Genomic DNA, 26,851 nt, shown 5'->3' with positions numbered 1-26,851 from the left:
AAAATTTGCAGGTTAACCGATGTCAGGACTAAATAACCATTATTCTATGTTCACTTTCATATCCTCCACCATATTAGATCTAATTTATTTACTTCAAGCTTAATTTTATGTTTCCTGGATCATACATTCGATTTAAACTGTTTTTCATATTGCCCTTTTGCCTCAGAAATACAATAAAATTAATGGGCATTTTAAAAGTTAATGGACACTGAAAATTGAATTAGAAGTTAACTCGTTTTTGTATTTAGCCAACTTATTTCTCTTTCTTTCATGCAAACAGTTGAGACTGAAGAAACCTTATCTTCTCTAAGACTGCACTATGCAGCTGACTTTGCTTCTATTCTCCATTTTAAAAGAAAGGGGTTTGGATGGGCTTTCACTCCCAGCAAAGGGTTCAAGTATCTGGACTTCTAATTCTCAACAGGCCCAATGCTGTGAAAGTGTCCCAAGATTTGCTTCAACATAATCCAACCCTGCCATTTCTAAAAAGATTTCTCCCTGGAATTTCCACCATTGTACCCCCTTTCCCTGAATTCCAAGGTGTCTGGGTATGTTCTCAGGTAAAAATTACATCTGGGCAGGTAGTTATGCTGCCAAAGACCTGCAAACTGGATGGGACAGAGCAGGAAAAACCCTTCCTGTAGGAATAAGTGTTTAAATAAATGGCTCCAGTCCTCTACCCTCCCCATTTTAAACTTTTACAGTTCTAGAATACAAGCCCAACACTGGCACACTGAAACAAAAACAACAAAGTAATGATTTGAAAAAATAGTCTAACTGCAACAAATTACATAAGGCCATCATCTTCATTCCAGAGTTAACACTCAATAATCTGTAAGCAGTTTGAGCAATCAACAAAAAGATAGAAAGGCAGAGATTTGAATGCCAGGTAGTCCTTGCTTACTAATTGTAATTTGGACCCGGAACTCTGTTGCTAAGCAGGGCCGCAACGAGGGCCTGTGTCACCTGGGGCAAACATGGATTCCGCGCCCAGTTTGGCGCCCCCCCAGCACTCATTTGGTACCCCACCAGCGCTCATTTTGGCACCCCACCAGCGCGGCGCCCGGGGTACACGCCCCAGTTGCCCCCCCCAGTTGCGGCCCTGTTGCTAAGTGATGCAGTCGTAAAGCATGATGTCATGTTACTGCACTGACTTAAGATGGCAGTTCTGGCAGTCCCAGTTGCCATCATCAGGTGAATCCTGTGTGGTTGCAGGGTCCTGCGGTTATGTGATTGCCATTTGTGACCTCCTGCTGGCTTCCCCATTGACTTTGCTTGTTTGAAGCTGGCAGCGAAGGTAGCCAATAGCAGTCACATGACTATGGGACACTGCAACACTGTAACTGAGAGCCGGTTGCCAAGGGCCCAAACCACAATCATGTGAACTATGAGGACAGGTTGTAAGCCACCTGATTCAGCACCATTGTAACTCTGAATGGTCGCTGAACGAGTGGTCGTTACACGAGGACTACCTGTAGATGCAAAATTATCTGCAACTGAGCAAGCAGCATTTGAAAGAAAGAAATGCTCCCTCACTTGACTACCTAAATGTCCCCTGCTTTACCTTACCGGTTTTGGTTCTCCCAGGGCTTTTTAGGCACAATCACATGAGATTTTATCCGACCTTGTTTCTTGCAGTCTCCCAGCCAAGACCCAGGAAAGACAAAGGATGCTTTACTTCCTTGTCCCCCAACTCTTCTGCTATTCACTGGAGAGGCAGTCACTCTGTATAGAGATTTCTTTGGGGACCACAGTTAGCTAGCAGGCCACTCCAACTTACTAGCCTCCAGTTAGAGCTAGCCAGCAGGTCAGTCAAAATTAAGAGCTCCCTTAATCCACCACAAAGCCAAATGTGCAGAAAGATGTTTGGTGCAATTCTTCTCAATTTTAAGTACATTTCTGATCTTAAGACATTACGTCAAGGACATAGCTTTACATTCAAACATTTTGTTACAACCCTACCTATCAAGGTAAAAGAACTGACAGAGAGGAAGTTTATTTAATCCTGACCATCCTTGTTATTTTCACCTACAAATCCCCCGTAGCCATTTATATTCCACAACTCACTCCCTACTGCTTTCAAAACCTGTGTTGAGAGGGAACTGAAACACAAAGAAGGTAAATGCAGAGGAAAATCAGCAGGCCAGAAAACCTTGCCTTCTAATGTACGTAGTTCCTTTCAGAGTTTAAGCTACAAAGCAAAATCATATATTCAAAATTCTGAAATTCTTAACCCAAACTGACAATCTTTTTCATCATCATTTACCTAGTTCATACAGAATCATTGCTCCTTTTTAAACAATATATAACAAATGATATTTGCTAAATGTATGCAAGGCACCATCAAATCCAAAGGTATGCACTTTGAACTCCCACCAATTTAAACAACAAAACATGTTCATAATGTATTTTCATTAAAATCTATGCTTAACTTTTCTGTGACATTCCTATTGCTTTTTCTCATCAATTTCAATTATTTTATTCTTTACAGCTCAGTTCAATAATTAAAGTTCTCTTGGAAGTGTAGAAATTAAAACATAACATACATGTTACAGTAAACAGTACTCCTTTGACATTGTTTTGATTAAATAATATATAATTAAATTAATTAAATAAGCCATAGAATAAAGTACATAGCAAGAATAAAATACCGAGAAAGTCCAAAAGTAACTAAAATAGTTTCTAAAATGCCTTAGAAAATAAAAAGGTCTGCATCTTGTGCCAAAACCACCTCAGGATTAATGTTGAGAGGGTAATACAGACAAGGCTCTGTGTTTTGTAGGCACCCTCATGTCTCATCTAAAGGACTGTCCCAAATTACAGGTAGTTCTCATTTAGTAACTGCCTCATTTAGCAACCGTTTGCAGTTACAACACTAATGAAAAGGTAACTTTTTGAGCAATCCTCGCATTTATGGCATTTGCAAGTCTGTAAAGCAAAGGAAAGCTGAAGTAAGATCATAAACACAGCCTTGGTTTCACTTAGTGACCGCTTCGCTTAACAACCAAGTTGCCAGTCCCAATTGTGGTTGCCAAATGAGGTCTACCTGTATGATCATAGGATCAGAATGGGTAAATATGGAAGGATACATTTCTTCAGATAACCTACATCTAAACCAGTAAGGCTTGGAAATTTAAAACTAGCATTATAAATTGAGTCCAAAAGTAGACTGGCAGTCAGTCAGCCCTTCAGGGTAGACTAGACTAGGAAACCAAAATTATGAATGCTAATACTACTTTTATTATAAAATTACAGTAACAGAATCTTGCAAGTCTGAATGCCCCTTCCCCCTTCCTCCCTTTATCTTCAAAAGAACAAGGGAGGGTCAAGCCTGAGACACTTTCTCAAATTACATTTCTGCCTCAGATTCAAATTTCTTTTGTCTGACCGTTGTCTTGGTTGCAGCTCTGCCCGCTGTTTCTCAAGATTACTCTTACTGCCCATTACACAGCCAGTGTGGATAGGAAAATACTGGCATGCTGTGAGAGTATCAAGCAGTTCCCACTAATAATCTAGCATTCTACTTTGATCTAATTGAAGTTCCTGGAATTCCACTTAGAAAATGTTGCAATAATTTAAATGGGAGATTATCAGAAAATGAACATGTTACAGAAGTGTCTCTAAGTAGCACCATATTTGGTACATCAAATTAAGCAGATAAAAGATTTGTTAGTTATTAGGACAGCATCTATGTTTAATGACAATGAGGCACCCTCAGCCTAGCCATCCTTTAGCGGAAATGCATCCTTTTGCAAAATAGGGTAAACACTACTCAGTCAGAATCACCTGCGAACAGTATCTCCTGTTTTCATTGAGTCTCAGTTATTTTGGCTGTTATTGATTTCCTTGCTATGTCTGTCAGGCCTTCAAGGTAGTGCAGACCAGGAAACCAAAATCATGAATACTAATACTACTTTAATTGTAAGTCCCTCTTCCCTGCCTCTACATTAGGAGAGTCAATTCTAAGATGCTTTCTCAAATTACATTTTAAGTTTCGACTCAGAGTTTATCAGATCATTGTCTAGGCTCTTCCTCCTGTCTCTCAAGGTTATTCTCACAGCTCATCACAATATAAAGCACATTAGATCAGGGGTCCCCAACCCCTGGGCCGCAGACCGGTACTGGTCCGTGGCCTAATAGGAACCAGGCCACACAGCAGGAGGTGAGCAGTGGGCGAGCGAGCGAATTTACAGCCTGAGTATTTACAGCCGCTCCCCATCGCTCGCATTACCACCTGAGCTCCACCTCCTGTCAGAGAAAGCAAGCCCATTGGCTGCTATCTCCAAACGGCACGAAGAAAAAAGAATAAAAGGTCAGGAAAAAGAAGAAGCACTTGAATCATCCTGAAACCATCCCCACACCCCAGTCCGTGGAAAAATTGACTTCCACAAAACTGGTCCCTGGTGCCAAAAAGTTTGGGAACCGCTGCATTAGATGAAAGGTAGACTGGATGTTAGTCACATACTAATATGCTAATGGACATAATCTCACAGCTCCAACCATCCACATTGAAAAACATGCTGACAAAATTGATTCCTGTGGAAATTAATAGTATACCTGTCACTGCATCAATTTATGGGATTGGCACCAAATTTGGAAGGAAATCATTGTGATACAGTGTCCCTGCCTCTCAATTCAGAAAGCCTATCCAGAAGGACTCCATTATCAATGATATTAAAACTTGCTGTGAGATCCAAGAAATCCAATGAGGTACTTCTTGGCATAATTTATCTGATAAAGCAACCAAGCCAGTTTCAAAACCATGTCTGAAAAGAAGTTGATCCAAAAAGTGCCTGGTGTTAATCAGTGAAGAGGCCAGCCGTGCAAATAATGCCAATCCATAATATGGCTTGGAGTTAGCTTAGTATGTTGTGAAAACCTGGGCATGGTGAATTGTAAACCTTGGCTTATGGTGTAGTGCAATGTGTGAACCCAGCCAACTCTGGTTTATTCAATGAATCAATTACACAAACCATAACTTAGTGTAATGTCTAATCTCAGTCTATGTGCATCAACCAGCTTCTCAGTGCAAATCTCAATGTCACACTGAGCCACTATTTGTTGATGAGCACTCTTTCTAATTCTCTTCTATAACCTCTCCTTTACTACCCCTCCCTTCCTTCTACTCCCAGCCCCCTTTCAAGGCTGTGTTTAAATAATACTCTTCACTCAGTCAGTGAATTTCTACTGGCTACCCTTTTGAACACCCTGCCCAGGAGTTGTCACTGTTAACTGGCCTACAGTTGCTTTCAACTCCTTGGTCCACAGTATTTTTTTTTCAGGAGTGATCCAAACAAGAATAGCTTCTTTAAAAGAGGCCAGTATTACTTCCTTCCTTAAAGAAAAAAATTGCAACCATGATGTAAATCTCATGAGTGGGAAAAAAGTGTGGGAAGGCTGCAGATGTCTACGTAGTGTTGTTAAGTATCAAAGAGAGGAGCACTGTGATTGCATTAAGTCACTACATTCTTTACAATTGTTTTGTGGAGGTGGAAAACTGCATAAATTTTCAGCAGCTTGACAGCAGTATAATGTAGCTCTTAATAAAGTTTAGAAATCAAAGGCAATTCAGATCTGTATTTATCACTGGAACAAGGAGCAAAGGAAACTTGTTGGGAATTTATTTATAAACTGGTCACAGAATACATTGTTTTATTTATTTATCACATTTCTTCACCACCCATCTCGACAAATGACTCTGGGCGGCTTACAAACAAAATAACATTAAAACAGATTGATTATAAAAATATAAATATACATAAAACTCTAAAATAAAAAAATATAAAATCCAAGATGGTGGAACTACAGTCTCGATTAAATTTCCCAGGGCCACGTCAAGGTGCCAGCCACCCCCACGACAAACTATCCCCACCCCACCCCACCCCAAGCGAGGTGGCACAGCCAAATCTTGACCCCCTTTTGGAAGGCTGGGAGAGTGAGGGCCTGCCTTACTTCTGGAAGTAACTTATTCCAGAGGGCGGGGGCTACGGCAGAGAAGGCCCTCTTCCTGGACCCTGCCAATCGACAATCTCTCATGGACAGGGTCCATAGCATGCCCTCTAATGTATATCAGCTGGTCTTATTTTTCTACTGCCTTTCTTTCTTGTATGTAGACTCGTATGTTGAACATAAAGCTGGAAAGCATATTTAATGGTGCAGTGGTAAATTTTTAAGTGAAGCAGCACGTCACCCACCCTTCCCTCCCCACAAGACATTATACAAATCATCAAACACAGAAACAAAACACATGTTGGCCTAAATATATTTGTCTGGGACTTTTTTCCAACTAGTTAACTCTAAATTTCTAAAGTAACAATTGCATTAACCTCATTTGTGTTAATCCTTTCCTTTTTTAGTATTGCATTTGGTCTGTTTATTTTTAGTTGCCAAGACTTATTCCCCTAAACTCTTCTTGTGTAGAGAATCTTCTCTCCACTTGATAGATAAGCCCTATATTTAGGAAATGAGACTGACCAATTTGCCTTTTCATACTTCCTTTTTCAACTCTAGAATTCTAGTGAATCAGAATTAAATTAATTCAAATAATAGATAAAACTAGAATTTACTTTGCAAGGGAAAGGATTCCTTACAAGCTGGATCAGTAAAACTCTCTGCCCAAGTAGGTTTGGAAAAAAACATACTAAATTGATTATTTTAAATCAGAATGTATGATACAACAAAGAATTTCAGACATAAGCCTCTCCATTTAAATTTCTCAGAATACAGATTAATTTCCTCCTTCAACAATCTTCATGATGTCTAAAAAAAAGCCAGAATCCATAATTGGACAACCAAAATTCCACAAATGCTCAAATGCTGAAATCGCCAGAATTCCAAAGTTATTGAAGAGGTAATTCAAGAAATAGGAGATGCAAGCAGAAAAATCCAACATCTGGTTCAGTTTTGTGGCTATAATTTTTATGTTATGGCAATATGGTCGATTTCCTTCTGGTTTATCCAAATGGGCAACTCTAAATCCATACCATGGTTACAAAACAGAGTAGATGAATTCCCATGTCATGCCATAGCAAAAACAAACCCCAGTATGGTTTAACGTATTTTGTGAATCTAGACTTTCATTCAAAAGTGAAACTACCAACTTACTTCATTAATATGCTGCAAATATCTTATGATTCTCCCCCACCATTCTGAAAACATAAGAGGTATTTTCTGAGATGTAGCTTTTTTTTTTTATATCTGCGAATGCCCGTGTGTCAGATTTTAAAAGTGTCATTAAAGAAAAATAATCTGTCACTTGCATTTTTAAAATCAAGTCAGAAACTAATTATCAATTATATACAACCATAACCCCAAATATGCCTAATTGAATAGAACTGTCCTTGAACTACTGGAGTTAGCAAAGAAACTTAAAAAGAAGTTCTCTGCAATTCAGAGATGAAGAGAGGAAATACACCATAAAAATTTGCTATGACATACAAGCTAATCAACACAAGCTAAAGTGGTAAGAGATGGAGAAAAATATTTAGGCTCACAGCAGATACACAGAGGAGGAAAAGTAGTAAAAAATCACAGAATATCCTTGTCAAACTGGCAGCTGAAGAGAGTAATGTTGGCGGTGGTCAGAACAGTAAGTAGGTAACAATGAATGAAAAGCTACCTTGCATGTACTACTAATATTGTGACTACTGTGGAATCTCACAAGACTTACTCTGATGTAGGAAGCAAAGTGAAAGAGTTTGTATTTCTAGGTGCAAATATTACAGCAGATCCTGACTGCAGTCAGGAAATCAGAAGACCCTTAATCCTTGGGAGAAGAGCAATGACAAATCTTGATAGAATAGTTAAGAGCAGAGACATCACGCTGACAACAAAGGTCCGCATAGTTAAAGCAATGGTGTTCCCCGTAGTAACATATGGCTGCGAGAGCTGGACCATAAGGAAGGCTGAGAGAAGGAAGATGGATGCTTTTGAACTGTGGTGTGGGAGGAAAATTCTGAGAGTGCCTCGGACTGCAAGAAGATCAAACCAGTCCATACTCCAGGAAATAAGGCCAGACTGCTCACTTGAGGGAATGATATTAAAGGCCACATAATGAGAAGACAGGACACCCTGGAGAAGATGCTGATGCTAGGGAGAGTGGAAGGCAAAAGGAAGAGGGGCTGACCAAGGGCAAGATGGATAGATGGTATTCTAGAGGTGACAGACTCGTCCCTGGGGGAGCTGGGGGTGTTGACCGACAGGAAGCTCTGGCGTGGGCTGGTCCATGAAGTCACGAAGAGTTGGAAGCGACTGAACAAATCAACAACAACAACAAGGAAGCAAAACATTTGAAAGAGAATAATGAAGGACCAGAAGGTCAATAATGTTTCTTTGGGAAATGGGGAGTTTTGTAATTGCTAACTGGGAGTAAAGCAGTTGAAATGAAACAGAAACGTTAGAGCCCTGTTGGGGAATTGAATCAGTCATGTCATGAGAATACCTGCTAACTCTACATGTTGAATTAAAAGGGATCAAGAGGTGAATCTACTAATTGCATAATATGAACAATGATGGTGGGGGACTCAAACCTGTGTGACGAGTTCATGTGTGCAAAATACACTACCTGCTCAAGTCCTCCTTTCTTATGTAGACAGTTGCAGGTGATGACAATACAAAATATGGGAAAGATCAGTGTGAGCACCCCAACTCTTCTGATCTATAATTGAAGGATGCTGAAACTCTGAATAGGAATTCAGTAACGAACTAGAAAAACCACTCAACAGATAAACATTTTTTCTGATACGTAGAAAAAAATCCATCATCAAACTTATAGAAAAATAATAAGTGCATGATCACTGGAGCAATGCTTTGCTAAAGAAGTGAACAAGCATGTTAAGAGAATGAAAAGCATGGCATTTACATAAAATGTCTGATGACTAACAACATCAGCACATAACATTTACTCAGAGACTCCACTGCGTTCATTGGGGCTTACTCCTTGAACATGTAGTCTGTCCGTACAACTACAGCAACACTAACCAAAGTGCTAGAAAAAAGAATCCAGAAAAGCATTCAGATGATAGCAAGCATGAAATGATAATGGCCTGTTAAACATTAGAGAAATTAATTCCCATTATCCCTATAGGATGTGCTATCATCCTACCATGTAGAAATCTAGATCCACTCATTTGTATCAAGAATGGTTTTATCGTCTGAAAAGGTTCTTGGTGACCTCACCATCTGGACAACTTATAATTCACATGCAAAGGCAGAGCCACAGCCATTTCTATGAGACAAGCAACTGCAGTGATGGAACATGTTGCAACTGTCTTGGTGGGTGAGTGCATGAACTTGCTATGATTGTCAAAAATAAAAAAGCAACATTAAATATAAGATGAACGGAAACCCCAAACCATACTAGCACAATAGCTACAGTATATTGAAACTACATTTGGCTAATTTCACTAATTTCATAATAATATTAAGAAGAGCCTGTTGTTATCTCATGTTGGACTTTCATGCTGCTGATCTTGGTTGCACTGTGGGTGATGCCAGGGGTTCTATCTGATTCTTAATCATCTATAGTAATCATCAGGGTGACCTCGAGGGGTTCCTAAGAATGACGACATGAGTTTATACCCCATGTCCCTAAATAATTTACTGAGACATGATGCCTTGTTTTGACTACCCCTGACTCACAGGGCCATGTACATTCCTCATGGGGAATCTTACAAACCAAGTCTCTCCAACAAAGCAGATGGTGGTATATTAAAGTGGGCTCAAGAGAAGTCTCTGCAATATCTAGGCAATTCCAAGATATGGGATTGTTAGAAAGCTATATATTGTTATTCAATCTACAAGACCGAAGTTTGAAATTTAGAACATCGGCAATTCATTGTCTACAAAACTCATTAGTTTGTTCATATGATAATGACAGCTCTGACAAAAGACATGTGATAGCAATGAAAGATGATTAGGGCCAAGCCCATGGAGCAGAAGTTTACCTTTAGACTTTGAAAACTGACTGCCAAGCTTTAGCCTTCATCCTAGCCTCCAACTGAAAATCTGGTTTAAGGACCTCAAACATTTTGACTAAACTAATTCCAGCAAAGTGAAGTCAGAATAAGGGCCTGAGTTCCACACAGACATTGTGCCAAAGACTTGCCCAGACGTAATTTGACAGCAGCAGTTTTCTCTTCCTTTGAGCAGAAACCTGGTTCTAGAAGCAACCCTTCTCTGTATTTTCAGCACACCATATTCAATCTGAGCTGACCTGTTCACTATTATTTACCATTCACCATGTTTATTTTCTCAGCTAATGGTTTATTTATTTATTTATTTATTTTTATTATTCAAATTTAATTACTGCCCATCTCCCCCAAAAGAGGGACTCTGGGCGGTTTACAATAAAATCAAGCTCCAAACATAAACATTAAAATATTTTCAGGGCTGGGATTTGCACACAGACTGTACACGTATACTCTTTTGCACACCCATCACACACCACCATATAATTTGCATAAATAAATAAATAACTCCAAAAATATAAGGCTAGACCTTGGTTGGAGATTATAAGAAAGGGCCAATAGAACAAAGATTGTACATCAGTAGGTGAAATACACAGAGTATCTACAGCATGTTGTTATAATATACTTATTTAGTCACCAATCCAAGGAAGATTTTTTTCTTCACTAGGGAAAGAATCTTTGTCCTTTGGTGACAAGCTACGCATCACATAAACTCGTGCTTCCTAATTAGCAGTAAGAAAGATCAGCAAGAGATCTGTACGCGATTGTGCTCATACCAAAGTACATTTTAAATTCAGTATTGATCCACTGCTGTTTTATTTGTCATGACCGATTGCTAGAAAAATACAATTTACTAGTAATACATTTTACTACCGATTACAAGGCTGAATGCAATTGCTGCTCTTTAAATATTAGACATCTCACTGAGCATAAAAATGTTACCTCTACTAAAGGTACAGAGATGGCATATTCACAACGTGTACAGGAAATTAAAACAGTCTGATAAGCTGACAGCCCCCCAAAACAATCTAATGAGTCAGGCAGCAACTCAGAATAAGGAAACAACTGGAACACATCTACATTTTTCTGTATATTACCATGTATTTAGCATTTCTCTCAGCACATAGCAGTTGTAGTACCAAGAGACATCTGGAATTATTTACAGATCTACAGCTACTACTCCTTTAAACCAAGCTTGACTCCTGACCACATGGGTATCCAAGTAATTTATTGGCAACAATATGAAAGTGGTTTGCCATTGCCTTCTTCTGTTTTTTGGCTTCCCAATCTAGTCTGTATTCTTCAGGTTTCCTGATGGTTTCCTATCTAAATACTGAATACTAACTAGGTCCAATCCTGCTTAACTTTTTAAGATCTGTCAAGGTTGACTAGGTGATGTCATACAGCTTGGCTCTAGTTGCATGAAACCACATCCCAAATGTGAAAATCCCAAACAGGACTCCTTCAGTACAATATGCAGTCATTGGCCTAATAACCCAGTCAACAAGATATATATTTCACCATACAAGTACTGTAGATGGAGACAATTATTTTCATGCTAAATGTTTGTATTTCAGGAGGAAAAAAAAGGGGTGGGAGGGGTGGGGAGAGAAATCAATCTAGAAACCTGGCTTGAATGACTTAAATTCTGAAGTCAAGAAATACTTTGTAACATTTTAAAAGTTTTTAAAAGAAAAAAAAATAGGATAACTTCCAAAACAAGAAAATATATATAGTTGTCATCCAGTTTAATATGATGATGATGAATGAATCAAAGAAAAATAGAAGCAATCATATGTGGAAGATTTAAAAATCAAGAGTGAATAAATATGAAAAAATTCACCTCACCTGAATAAGTCTAATAGCTCAGTAATGAAAGAGCAACTTTGAATAAATTGTGCTCACTATTTTTCAACAATTTATATTTAAATAGATACCATAACTATAAGGGAAGCAATTTCATTTTACTGAAAAAAAACCCAGCATTGACTAAAACAGACTGTATGGTGGTGAAATAATCTTTTAAATGTTCAAAATATTTTCCAATTACTCCAGAGTTTTGCAAACAAAATGGTAAAACTCTCTATTGACCAAGTGGTAATAATATGAACACACATGGGGAGTCAACTTTGCTTCCTGCATAGAGCTCTGCAGATATCATGGCAACACTCAAAACAGGGGTCTTTAATTTTCTTCATGTTCAACTTCATCATCAGGCTTATATTTGGACTCCAATGTCTTTGTGGAATTCAAGTGATTTATCTAAAGAATGATTATGGGCACAACTAGAAAGTTACCATTTGATCTTTTTAGAAATCTTGACAGAGATTTGCTTCCGCGTTTTGCTAAAATTCAGGATTTCCCCCCAGTTTTAAACACTGCAAGACATCAGGGTTGTAAGTGTACAAGTGTCAGTTTGATCTGTATTTATGTGAAAAATTGACACGGGGTAACCATAATTTGAAAAATGCTAGTACAGCCTGTTTGGGGAGCAGTCAATCAGAAAATTAATAATCTAGATAATCTTATAGCAATTACTATTTCATAATGATTGAAACATTCTAAAGAAAATTTGGGTTGCTTAAAACTGTTCAATTAAAACATATTTTGGTTTCAGAGTTTAGACTCACTGCACTAGCAGCTACTACAATGCTCAAAAGAATCGTATCATTGCAAAGTGTTTTAGAAGAGTGTAAATCTACAGATTATTTTTACAGAAAGTTTACCAGTTTAGTCAAGATAGAAACTGGTAATCTGTAATTACTGAACAAATAATTGGGATATCTTATTTTAATAAATCAGTGTTCTTGTGTTTTAAAGAAGGTTAAATATGAATCCTATTATCCCTAGAGAAAATGAATCCATTAAAAGATTCTTTTTCATGTTTATTGCACTTCCCAACAGATGTTCAGAAAGCGTTGGGTGTCAACTTCTTAATGCCAGAAATGTTGGAGAGGACTCTGTCAGGTATGATTGGGGCTTGTTCTACAGTTACCTTGTTTTGGTTTATTGTTCTCATTATTACAATTGTTGTTATTACTTGAGGAAGAAAAATATATGTTTAGATTTTAAAATGATGTTGAACTCCATACTGAAAGCTTGAAAACTACTGATTTATGAACTTTACATCTATTGGGAATGGAGTAGCACTAAAAATTCTTTTGCTTTGTTTGAAATATATAGCTACTCCAGTTTTAAATCCTCAGTTGAATATATCTGTTTGCAATCTGACTTTGAATGGGTTCTTTATGGAGATAACGGAAGGCCTAACCCATATGATTCTATGTAGTTAAGGTGGTTAAAGCACCAAGCAGGACACCATGAGTTCTAGTCCTGCCTTAGGCATGGAAGCTGGCTGGGTGACCTTGGGCCAGTCACTCCCTCTCAGCCCAACTCACCTCACAGGGTTGTTGTTGTGGGGAAAATAGGAGGAGGAAGGAGTATTAGGTAAGTTCGCTGCCCAGAGTCCCTCTTTTGGGGGAGATGGGCGGTGGCTAAATTTGATCAATCAATCAATAAATAAATATACAGGATTTCTTACCTGTCAACATGTAGTTAATTTTAAGTACAGTATGTCTACTATGAAGCAAACTTTATACAACCATTAGTTTAACTGATGAAAAGCAAGTTCCTTATTCTTGGCCCATACACAGATATTATGTTAATAGGTAGAAGAACTGCCTTGGGGGATCAATTTGGTCTTCACAATTCCAGGGTGATTATCTGGAATGCTGATGGTAGAAGGCTGCAAATCATGTAGAAACAACAGTCAGTTGGAGCTAGATTTCCCGTGGCAGACAACTGTATGTAAGCATGGAGATGACCAATGTGATTAGGGAAAGCGTACTCATTTAGCATTCAAATGTTAGATGAACACATGCAAGTAACAGCCATGTAGTCTAAGAATCTTCTTTTTATCTTTTAGTTGGCATTGCAATCATATAGCTAAAGAAGTCAGTTAGGGTCACAAATAGCAATCCCTCCCCCGTTGCTTCTCTCCTACAATTCTCTCCTTCTGGCTTTGCAGCATGGTCTCAGATTCAGGTTTGCTGTTGAATGATTGGTTTTACCTGCAACAGGGATCATCTTTTAGAAGTTTTTACAATTAAAGATCAAACTGAATAGATGTGTTCGGCATACAAACGCATCAATAATAAACTTCACTAGCATCTTCAAACCTTTTTCTGAATAAAGGAGGGCACTGTTCAGCCCCACAAGAAGCATAAGGAAGCCCATTACCTCCATGAAAAAGGGAGTAAGACTGGCAATCCATCATCTCTGTATTCATATAAAGACTGAACAAATGTTTGTAAGCCTCAACGCATTTCCCAAGGAATCCAGTTTTATGGCTAGAAGCAACAATAAAGCTTTGACAAACTGAGACTGAGGAATCACAGAACAGTCGTCATGCAAAACCTCAAGGACAAAGAAACTAGAATACCAATTTATCAAATGACAGAGCTGAACCCAGCAGTTCTAGCACATGGTCTGATGTCACAATGAGCAGGTCTGGGCAATCAGGAAACATTTAGTTGAAATTAGACACAAAAAAGAAACTACAGTTGTTAGCAACACTGAAAACCTATAATGTGAAGATTTAAATCCCTTGAGGGCCAACTGGAACAACTCAAATCAGGCAGCAGCAGGGCAGGGGGACAATGCCAACCCTCCAAGCCCTCTCTGCATTTCCTCTCTTTCATCTGCATTTGTCAACATTCACTAGGACTTAGTAGAAGAGACACTTTGTCATTATCCATTATCTTCTTTTCAGGCATATTGCTCAGTCTTGACTTGTCCCTGTCTAGCCATTGAGAATCTGCCAGTTCCTCCCAGCCCTCACCATGAGTTCTAGTCCTGCCTTAGGCATGAAAGCCGGCTGGGTAACCTTGGGCCAGTCACTCTCCCTTAGCCCAACTTACCTCACAGGATTGTTGTTGTGGGGAAAATAGGAGAAAGAAGGAGTATTAGGTATGTTAGCCACCTTGAGGTATTTATAAAAATAATAAAAGCAGGATAGAAAATAAAATAAAACAAAACAAAACAAAACAAAACAAATGATCCCTTCTAATTCTATCATCCTAAAATTTTAAGAGCACGGAAAGGCCAAGGAAATATCTGAATATCTGAATCTCCAAGTTCTTATTGGAACTGACAAAAGGGAACTAAATACTATCTATCTATCTATCTATCTATCTATCTATCTATCTATCTATCTATCTATCTATCTATCTATCTATCTATCTATCTATCTAATATTTTTAATCTTCTATTTATATCTATATTTAATGTATTATTTATAGTTTGTATTGAATTTTAAATTTTATTTCTATTGTAAACCACCCAGAGTCCCTCCTTAGGCGGGAGATGGGCGGTGATAAAATTTTAACAAATAAATATAAATAAATAAATTTTAATATCAACTGATCTTGTACTCATCTTAGAAGGGCATAGCCTCATCTAAGACTATGGAACTTATAGTAGTTGCACCAGGGTTAACCAAATGACATGCAGCATTTTGAAAAAAATGTTGGAAAGTCTGAAAAACAGGAGAATTACAGAGCATTTTTGGCAACATGAGCCAGAGATATCCCTTTCCCTTTCCTCTGCAAGAACAGAATAGGACTGATGGAAATTTTGTCTTAAAGTGGATCTTTTCCTCTATGAAAGGCCACGAAATTTTTCATCCCAATTATTTCTCTAAGATAGTAATTGGACTTTCTATCTGTATTTTTTTTTTAATGAGCATTGTTGCTGGAAATATTTCCACTGTTTCTGAATTTCCACTAGAAAAGGCATGTGACAGTTGTTTCTTTCTATGGAAAAATACAACCATGCAAAGCAGTGTTTGGAATATAAAATATACAGCCAATCAATTAATAATAGTCTATTTGTAAAGGACTTTTCAGGCAGTTGGCCCTCTCCCTTTTCTACACATCTGTTTTCTGACACATAAATAGGCACCACATTTCATTTATTTCTTTTCTTCATATATATTCATTGTGGTCATTATTTTACATCTCCTAAGTTGACTTTCCTTTCTATGAATAACTGGGGATTATTTTTCTATTGCTGCTTAAAAGATAAATATGATTCAGAAAGTTTGCAAGTCAGAGTTGAAGCCTATTCGGCTTAAAGGACGCATCTTTCTCTCACACACAAAAAACCCTCTAAAGATTCTAACTAAAGAGAAGGGAAATGGGCTAGATGGGTCTTTGAATACCATTCTGTGTCATCCAGAAATAGCTAGCAAAAAATCATCATCAGAAAACACTCTTGCTCAATAGCATTAAATAATGTCTAAGCAGTGTAATTCTCTCATCTTTCTAAAAGGATCTTACAAAGAAAACATGGAGAAAACTAAAAGTCCTTGGGGAAACATAACATCATTTCTACGATTTTCACTTGGCAGACTGAAACCTATTAACTGCTAGAGATATATTCTTGGATGCAGTGCCTCCTGAATATACTTTACAATATAATGGTATCTGTTGACTTTCACAAATATAATTTCTATATTTTCTGTGAGAAGAAAAGAATGTACACTTATTTGAAACACTTTTAGAAAGGGTGTTATACTCTGATCTTTCTTACATTTTGTCCTTAAACTTGCCAGTTGTTTGGACTGCAACACTTGGTCTTTTTATATTACATAAATAATATATAAATCTTCCCTGCTGAAAGTCTGATAGAAACTGTAGTCCAAAACATCTGGAGGTCAACACAAAGCTGTTTAGTATCCCTGGAAAATTGGAAGCTTGGCATCTGATTTCCTGATTCTAAGTTCTTAGTGAGAAGAAAGGAGGTGTAAATTCTCAAATTAAATTTTTAGATCTATCATCATTCAGCACTGCTTTAATTCTGAAGTAAAGAATGGCTGAGACTACAGTGTCCAATTTTAAGTTGATAATACCTTCCTAGGGCTGTAGCACTGAGAAAAATATTAAAAGCAGCCAGGAATGTCTTCTTCAACTAGCCATAGATAAAACATTTAGCATAAGCCCAATCAAACAAATGTTTGCCATCATTCTCTTAAGAATAGCATGTTAAATCAGGCCAAAAATTTATCTAATAAGGCAATGTGTTGCCACAGCGGCTGTTAGTACCCAACAAACAGGACATAATTACAATAATATCCTTTTGTTCATGTTCTGCACAACTAGTATTGAAAATCATATTTCTGATATCAAAGATAACTTATAGCTGTCATTACTAATAGTGATTGATATAGGCTTTTTTTCCCCTATGGACTTTTTTTGAATGTCAGTGATCAGTTGCATAAAGTTTTTCTTCCTTAATCAAGGAAGAACCTTAAGCCTGACACCTGGGAGCACCCTAACACAAGTGTCCCATAGGATCCCACAATTAAATAGTTAAGGAGGGTATCCTCCACTAGAAATTCTTACTGTTAACAAAAACCCAAAAAGCTGGTCTAGTTTCAAAACCTGTACCTTTGCAACTCAAAGAGGGAAAAATGTTTGTTGGTTTATCTGAACATTTTTGATTATAGGCACAAAACTTTGGATATCCTGGCTTTATGAATCGCAATGTACTATAAGCAGCTTCTCTTTTTACTTTACTTTCATTGCATGCTTGGATTCCTTTTGTTCTTCACTTTTGGGTGTCGCACCTGGCCCAAGAAAGCAAATGGTTGCCTATCATAGTGCTCCTAGATATAATTAGCTCATCGTCCAGTAGACTGTTGCTCTTGGTTTTACACTGGAATTAGGGCATTTGTTCCCTATATCTTCTTGGAAAATGCGATTGCAAATACTTTAGCAGAATTAAAGAAGGCTTTTAAGGCATCTGCTTTTACACGCACACACACACACACACAGAGGAAACTCCTCCTTTAATCCTTAGGATCCCACCAATATATAATTCAGTTTACACCTCACCAGTCACTCACCCCAGTAAGCTTGTATTGGTGTTTGTGTGCATATATGCTTAGCAGCTTAGCATTTAGTAAGCAAGCTTTTTAGTACTTTAAAATGGTTTTATAATCTTGCTATTTTTATATTTGTTTTTATTATTAGTTTTAAAATTAATATTCTATTTATATATCACTATTATGAATAATTTATTTTGCTTTCCACTGATTTTAAAAATGTTTATGCTTTTTAATTTGAACTTTGTAACTGTTTATAACAATTGGACAAAATGCTGGTCAGTGACTATAACAATAAAGATTATATACGCTACAACAAGAACATCAAAGGCAGATCCACCATTTTCAGTCTGCATTATCTTACATTCTATTATCTTCTCTAGTATCTGAACTTTTGACAGAGGCATGAACATATTTAATTCTTATTCAGAGAATATTTGAGCCTGCTGTGCTGCGTGGGTTACAGAAGGAGCTTTTGGAAAACTGCTTCCTAATACAACAACTAAATGATGGGGCAGAAAAACATTTTCGAAAGAATCATAAGACAGTGAATTGTACTGTTCCTTCTTTTGTAATATTTGGGGAGTTTGTTTTATTAGATCAGTATTAGACCAGGGTAGATAAGGACCCAGTCTTTTGTCCAAAGCCAAGATTCTTTAAAATTGTAATTGCTTTCTAATTTGCTCTTTGACCTGCAGGGAGAGAAAAATCCAGCACCGCTGTGGCCCTCCAGCTGTTGTGGGGAACTCAGCATTCCCAACCAATATGGCCAATTGTTAGAGATGCTGCGAGAGGTAATTTGGGAATAACTTGAGGACCAGAGCTTCTCCTTCCATGCTGGATGAACTTCTCTGTAGATCCAGCTGCAATTACCAGAGTAATATAAGGGGTAAAAGGGTTTCTTTGTCTGTTAATCAACTGAACTGCCTATGGAATGCAAAATTGGGATTTATGACTTGAAATTGCAGCCGTTATCCTCCCCCTGTTCACAGAGCTGTGGAAATCTTTCTGCAGACTCCTACAGATATTCCAGCCTTTTGACAGATCTCACTCTGGCCAAAAGATCATTTTTGCTGCTGCCAGCCTGTTTTCCTTATAGTATTTCACTGAGCTGCTTGCTTTGCACTTCTGGTTTCTTTTATAAATAAGTATTGATTTGAAAGAGTGACAGAATTCATCTTATAACAATCCTTTTTTTTTTACAAAAAGGATCAACATCCTGATTTATTTCCAGTTCTACAACTGGGGATATTTTTATTGTTCACAAGAATAATTTAATTAAACAAGAGCCGCATTATGATTCCAATGCTCTGTCTTGTGCTGAAGCAGTATGAAGCAGTATTTCCAGACTTGCTGACTCTTGCTTTTGAGCTCTGAATAATATTATAACTGCTGCATAAAAGTATTGCAATGCCAAGCAGAGTCTGAAGATAAAATGCACTATACGTTCAAGTACAATGTGACATATAGGTAGTCTGTATTTGGCAACCACAACTGGGACCAGCAAATTGGTCATTAAGCAAAGTGGTCGCTAAATGAAGCCATGACTATGCTTATGATCTTACTTCAGCTTTCCTTTGCTTTACAGACCTGTGGAGGTCTTAAATGTGAGGATTGGTTGTAAAGCTACTTTTTTCATTGCTCACTACTAAATGAGGCAGTCACTAAAGGAAGGCTACCTGTAATTCATACTACCAGAATAGATGTGTTTGTTCCAAGTTGGTGTCCAACTTAAAATGTATTCTAGTTCAGTGCTTTTCAACCTCAGCAGCTGTATGATGTTTGCGTTGGAGTCTGGAATGTGAGTAACAGAACTCCAGGCAGCGTTTTTAGCAATTGTAGCAGAATAGAAGCATCCCAGAAAAAAGGCCTTGCACAGGAAAGGCTTGATTCGCGTTCAGAAAAATAAAAGTCTTTACACATTTTATTTATAGATCCTGGTTACAAGTAGAAATAGACTAACATTGAAGAAAGAAAAGAACTCCGATGCGTGCGTGCGAGGTACTTTTGGATCAGAGCCACATGTACGTCTGCTCAGGAGGAAACAAAATGGAGAACTGGCCACAAGGGGTCCCAGAGAGAAGGAGGAAACAGGAAGTCAGGCGACCGCCACTCCCCACGAACACAGCAGAGACACACTTCATAATAAAAGTCACGTTTCAAAAGAAGAGTCCCTCCCCTTTAAGTTCATGAGACGATGCATAGTTGAAACCTGATTTTCCCAACAGTGTGGACTTCAGCTCCCAGAATTCCCTAGCCAGCATAGGTGAAGTCCACACATCTTAAAGCTGCTGAGGTTCAGAAAGACTGAGCTAGCTCACAGCATCCCTAAATTTGGCCATAATTTTCCTTCTGCTGATTCTCAAGTGGGTTTACACAGAGCCATTTCCATCTGAACAGTTTTGGATATAAAGCACCACTCTTTCACCAATTGACATACCAGATTCTCTGGGAGCAACTTTTGAGGGTGTTGTATGACAACAGTGACAACTCAAAAAGATTTCCACTCTAATAAAAGCAGCTATGATCAGAAAGGCAATAGCTGTATAAATTATACATCCAGGTGAGCATGAAACAGCCACAAGTCCAACTGAGGCCTCTCAGTCTTAGTGTGACTGCAGGAGTCCTCAGTCAAACGTGAACAAACTTTTAATGATTTAAACAGTTATTCTCAAAAATGTGAGACAATCTTTTTCTAAGTCAGACATGTTTTTCCTCCAGTGCATTTCCACCAAAATGCACTATCATTGCCTGAATTTCGCCAGCTAAAATTAATTTGTCAAGCATATAGACTAAAAACTTACAGTCACAATCAGTCCTTTCTCCTGGAAATATTTGACCAGTGGAACAGCATTCTGCTTGAAATTAGTCAGGCGTCTCTGTGTAGCTTTAAGATTATCATCTGGCCTTCCCTGCTGCTCTGCGCGCTTCATTAGCCGTTCTTTGAGCCGCTGATTTGAGCAGGACAAAAACACCACCAAATCTGGGGTACAGATCTGCAAAGAAGGTAATCCAAATGATGGAAAGATCAACACAGAGCAATTTATTCAGGTTACTGTCAATTATCCATCTATATATTGCTGTGAACCACCAACATTTGCCATTGTTTCAAGAGCTTCACTAAACACTGAATCCTTAAGTATTTTTTGTTTGAAAGGAAATATGGTATCTGTGACTGTTAACATTCCAAGGGGAGTCCTTTCCTTCTGGAACTTCAAATATGTTGAGGATGACTGATACATCCAACTAGCAGCTATATTGTGGAGACTCTCAGAAGAAAGAAGATTCTCTTTTCTCCCTCTGCTGCACCCCAATGCCTATAGCTACAACTTGGCAAGAGCAAGCAATTTGTCATTTCTTCTTTTGGTTTGAAAGAAATGTAACCCCAGCTGGTAAGGAAGCTGCAGGAAATGATACCAGCTGGCATCTAAAAGTACATGTATGAACATGCCACTATGGTATGAAAACCCTAGAAAAAGGAAAGACAGGACCACCCCGCATGATTTTGGAACACCCATTCCTGCTGCTCAGCCCAAAGGCACTCGTCACGGACTGTGCTAGGCATGTTCTCAGTAATAAGAGCTCTTTATAATAACACAGCAGAAGTAAATATCCTAATTGAACTGATCGTCTTTTACCAAAGTGATTGTTGGGTTCAAATCTTAATGCTGATATTTGTGTTTCACTATGTACGATGGGAGTAATTATGTTCTTTGAAAAGAACTGAGCGGAATGAAGCTGTCGCAAGTAATTGGCCCAATGATTAGAGCGCACATGAAATAACAGGATAACCTAGGCAGCCGCACAATTAAAAGATACTGAGGGAGTTTATTTCAAATTGTTTACTGAGGAAGACAAATATGCAGGACAGTTTGTTATTTCCTAAGGAGTGCAATGTCAATGCCATTAGCATTTGGAAAGGAAATGTTTAAAAATGGGGTGGATTGCCTATTAAACATTGGCAAAATTAGCTAATGTTATAAAAGGGAATGCATTCAGAATTGATGTGTGTCATTATCTAGAGAGAAGTTTGTATCCCATGTACATTTTCTTCTTCTTCAACCCTATTCTGCTGTCGACAGCTTATACATCACACTCCTGCCATAAATCTTGACAGTTTGGTAAATATGTTATTAAGTATATTGCTAGCCAACTGAGTTTTATTATTACAATTGTTATGTGAGTAAAAATGACATCATCCCTTCACAGAAGTGTTTGTAGACTTGGGTAGGATCTACAAGTTTATCAAAATACAAAAAATAAAAACAAACTTCTACAAAGATAAGGAATTTGATGGTGATAGGAAATCCTCAAAACTGAAAATGCTTGAAGGCTGCATAAAGGCTGAGTGACTCTCTGGGAAGAAAATAAGGGTGAAAGGGAACTCCGAATATTGTATATATAAATTAATAACGATTAGTGTTCATTAACTGAATGAATATGATTGGTTAAAATACCAAACAAGAGCTTTAGGCAGTGAAATACTATGTTGCAAGGCCAACTAATATTTATTATTAATATTAATAATATTTCCTTATTAATCAGGAAACTGAATTGGCACGCAACATCTTCCCCCCCTCCAAAAAGCCCCATATCAATAATAGGAGATGGAAATGTTAACTCTGGAAGAAAAATAACTTCTGGAATAACAGGAAAATTTGGTCCTGTTGTAGAAATCAGGCAGGAGGTAGACTAATAGAGTACTGCCGAGAAATGTCAATGTTAGTAGCAAATACTTTCTTCCAACAACCTAAAAGACAATTCTATGCATGGCCATCACTGGGTGAACTCCAAACTACATTGACTACATACTTTCCAGGCAAAAATGGAGAAGCTCTATTCAGTCAGCAAAAGCAAGATCCGTAATAGACTGGGGCCCGTACAAAATTACAACTTAAACTAAATAAAACTAATAAAATAATCAGTGTTTAATATAATTATGTGACAAAGGTAATAATGGATTCAGTCTGATAAACAGGGTGTCTGGGCTGAAATTTGTGACATCATTAAAGATGAAGCAAGCAAATATTTCCTAAATGCAAAAAGCATAACAACATAGTATAGTTATCTGCTGCAAAAAGCTAAAGGAAGGCCCAAAGGAAAAGGCAAGAGAGACAGAAATAATAATAATAATAATAATAATAATAATAATAATAATAATAATAATTTGCCCAAATAATGTTGAGTTCCAGAGAAGAAACAAGGAATGCAAAGAAACTAAGGATAAGAACTAATGGGAAGGACAAGAGATTAATTTAAGAAAATTACAGAAATGAAGAGAACATTTTCTGCAAATATGGACATGATAAGTATGAAGAAGGCAAAGATCTGAAAAAAAAAGATACAGAGAAGAATTGTTTTGTATATATGAAAAAAGGAAGAAGATATTCTAAAATTGACAATATGTAAAAGGTTTGATTATTGCATTAGAGCTAGACATTCTAGTTGTGGAAATGCTAGCAGAGCTGTTTAACTGCTACAAAGATGGTGCCATTAAAGTGCCACATGCAGTTTATAACCTAATAATCTTAATCCATATCCTTAAAAACAAATAACATCAATGCTGTAGAAAGCCTCTCTTAGGGTAGGTAGAGGTAAAGGTTTCCCTTGACATTAAGTCCAGTCGTGTCCAACTCTAGGGGGCAGTGCTCATCTCCATTTCAAGGCCAAAGAGCCGGCGTTTGTCCGTAGACACTTCTGTGGTCATGTGGCCGGCATGACTACACGGAACGCCATTACCTGCCCGCCGAAGCGGTACCTATTAATCTACTCACATTTGCATGTTTTCGAACTGCTAGGTTGGCAGGAGCTGGGACTAGCAACAGGAGCTCACCCCGTCACGTGGATTCGAACCGCCGACCTTCCGATCGGCAAGCTCAGCAGCTCAGTGGTTTAACTCGCAGTGCCACCGCGTCCCTTCTCTCTTAGGGTACACATACTTTTAAAAATATATAAATTTGGTGATTTAGAAATGGAGTGGCTGGTCTTAGTGTCCCTTTAAGGATACAGTGCAGCTTGGAAAATGGTGATGTCCCAGCCTCCCCACTATCTCTTACCAGATGAACACGAAACACTGTTTGCGATCTTCTGGCTGCAAGCAGCCATCCAGAGGGCAGATGGGGTGATTCCTGGTGTTTTCCTTCATCTGGAGAAGACTCCTAGGCTTCAGGAAAACCTTCCTGAGCCCCCCCAAAATTGCCGGATTGTCAGTTCTGCCTGCGGAGCCCACGGGCACAGCTGTTCAGTCTGCCATGTTCCCACCAGAAGCCCTCAGATGTTTATTTGGATGATTATAGTAGACAGAAATGTATAGAATACTAGTAGGAAGGGAATAATTGTTATTTGGGAGGGGAGTTGTCTAGGAGGTTTATATGATTTTTTTTTTAATACAAAGGGAGGGAGTAACTGTACTTAGTGATTTTTATAATGTGCTAAACGGGAATGATTTATAGAAATACTGTCATTTTGGACATTATAGAGTTGAGTATGGGAAATTTTTGTATATCCTTGCTGTTAAAAGTCAGAAGTCACATATTTCTGTAATGTTGTAAATGTAATTTTTTTTTCTTTTTTGTTTTCACACTTTTTAAGTTTTTCTTCTTTTTTCTTCTTTTTTTGTTTTTGTTTTTGTAGCTTTTATCTTTCTCATTAAAGTTAATAAAATTCATAGTTTAAAAAAAGTGCTACATGCAGTTTGTAAGCAGGTATGGAAAACACAGCAATGTCCAAAAGATTGGAAAGGAAAAATTTATATTTCAGTACCAAAAGGGGCAGTGGTAATGAATGTTCAAAGCACTTGCATTTACTTCGCATGCTAGTAAGGTAATGCTCAAGATTTTGTAATCCAGATTTAACAATACATGGAATAACAGCTGCCAGATGTATAAGCTGGGTTCAGAAGAGGCAGGGGGATCAAAGCTGACATTGCTAAGATTAAATGGGCAATGGAAAAGGTGAGAGAGTTCCACAAAGTTATCTATCACTTTCCTTTGATCATACAAAGACTTCTGACTCCATAGATCACAACAAGGGTAGGTAGTCCTTAAAAATATTAGTGTACCAGATTACATCATCTATTGAAGAAACTGCATGATGACCAGGAAACAACTCAGAATGGAATATGAAGTAACTAAGCAACTAAATGGTTCAAACCTGGGAAATGAAGGTGCCAAGATTATATACTGTCACCTTATTTAATTTATGCACAAAAAATGCTGGAATTAAAAAGTTAACAGATAATGCCCACCCAGGTTATTTGAAGTAGCGACAGTCTTTATCTTTCTAGGCTCAAAAAATTTGATTCAATGTTCATTAGGTCAGGAAGAGTTAGAGTGACTGAACAACTGAACAAGAACAACTGTATAAATTTTCCCTTTTACAAGCAGTATAGTTTAATATACTGATTTTAATGCATTTTCCTTTTTATCCAACTTTCTTATTACAGCCATTTTTGATATAAAGCAAATCATAGAATTCTGACAAGTGTGGACTTCAGTGAATCTCAATTTACTCAGAGTTTGGGAGATACAAATGGATGTCAAAATAAAAATTTGGACTGAATCTTTACTTATAAAAAACCAATGAAATTGCCATTTTTAGAGACTATTTTCATGGCAATTCTATGCCCAATTTAAACATTTACAATTTAAATCCTTGTATAAGTCATTACTTCAGCCACAGGTTCTCAGCCATCTGAGAAATGGCAGAAGTAGTTTCAGTAAGGGAAAATTAAGTAGTGGCAGTAGGTCATCTTACATTCATCTTCACATAAGTAGAAAACATCAATATTTTTAGGATCAAAATGTGAAAGCAAACAGCATTAAAACTAAATGCTAAATGCATGTATTTCTTAAGAGGCTTAAGGGGAGGGGTTACTATCATCTTTGATTTAACTATCTTGGAAAGCAGAGTCCTTCTAGTAGTTTGAGCAGTAAGTTCTAATTTAATTATGACACCTAATACAAGAAAAATATTCATAGCAAATCACTTCATAAAATTAGCATCTGTCAGGCCCAGCCCATCTGTCCATTCAAACTCAAGTTCTTTACTTGCTCACACTGTACACACAGAATCTTGCCAGACTAAAGCTACTCTAACTAACCTAAGGGGAAATAACCTGGGAGACTCTAGGGTGGGGCTATCCTGAACCTCTTTGTTTTCCTACCATTGTCCCCCAGACTGTGCATCCATTTATCTCCTCCACCTCCTTCAAATGTGCTCCCTCCTTCCTGAGAACCAGCGGCACCACGGAGATCCACCACACCATCTAACAATTTCCAACTGGTTAAAAGAATGCATAGGGCTCACAATGATACATCAGAACAAATAGGTGCATGTAAGCTAAACCCAGAATAGACACTAAAAGGCAACTGCAAAGCTATTTTTTGCCTTAAATAGATTTATAGAAGTGTACAGAAAAAAATCATCCTGTATCCCATCTCCCTCTTGCGAAGAGGCCTGTTGTCAAGTCGTCGGGGATAGAAACCATGCTGAGATGGTATTTCAACTCTAGTTCTTTATTGCTCCTATCCTACAGACAGAATCTTGCCAGACTGAGGCTAGTGCACTAAGCTAAATGAAACAACCCAAAAGGGCTCTAAGGAGGGGCTGCCTTGAGCTTCTTAACCTTCCCAGCCACCAAGTCTGGGCTGTGAAGTCATTTATCAGTCTGGAATGCTTTCTCCCCCGGGGAACCAGCACCCTCACTGGAATCCACCACACCTGGTGCTCCCCAAAAGGCTCTCTAAAGAGTTTTCCTCGACTGAAGGAAGGTGTCCTAACAGCCAGGAACCACACTGAGACAAGGAATAGGTCTCTAGTGTTTATTACTGCTACATTAGACAAAAAATGCTAACAAACTGAAGAAGTGTGGGAAAAACCCAGACATATAAACCCCAAAAGTTAAGGTGGGTCTGATCTGTGTCTCTTTGAATGGCTGCTTAACTCCTCAGTACTATGCATTCGTTTTCCCCCTGGATAGGGGCCCCCTCCTGCTCAC

General features: G+C 38.0%; 1 protein-coding gene across 1 annotated transcript in view; it reads right to left on the bottom strand.

Annotated features, from left to right (window-relative positions):
* AK5 (adenylate kinase 5) overlaps positions 1–26,851 on the bottom strand; it is a 115,651-nt gene that overhangs the window by 56,392 nt on the left and 32,408 nt on the right. Inside the window, exon 6 of the mRNA XM_063298142.1 lies at positions 20,658–20,849. Coding sequence (XP_063154212.1) covers positions 20,658–20,849 — 192 coding nt within the window. The remainder of the gene's footprint in view (positions 1–20,657; positions 20,850–26,851) is intronic.

This window comes from Candoia aspera, chromosome 3 (assembly GCF_035149785.1).
Source record: "Candoia aspera isolate rCanAsp1 chromosome 3, rCanAsp1.hap2, whole genome shotgun sequence".
NCBI lineage: Eukaryota > Metazoa > Chordata > Lepidosauria > Squamata > Boidae > Candoia > Candoia aspera.
This window is presented reverse-complemented; position numbering and strand designations above follow the sequence as displayed.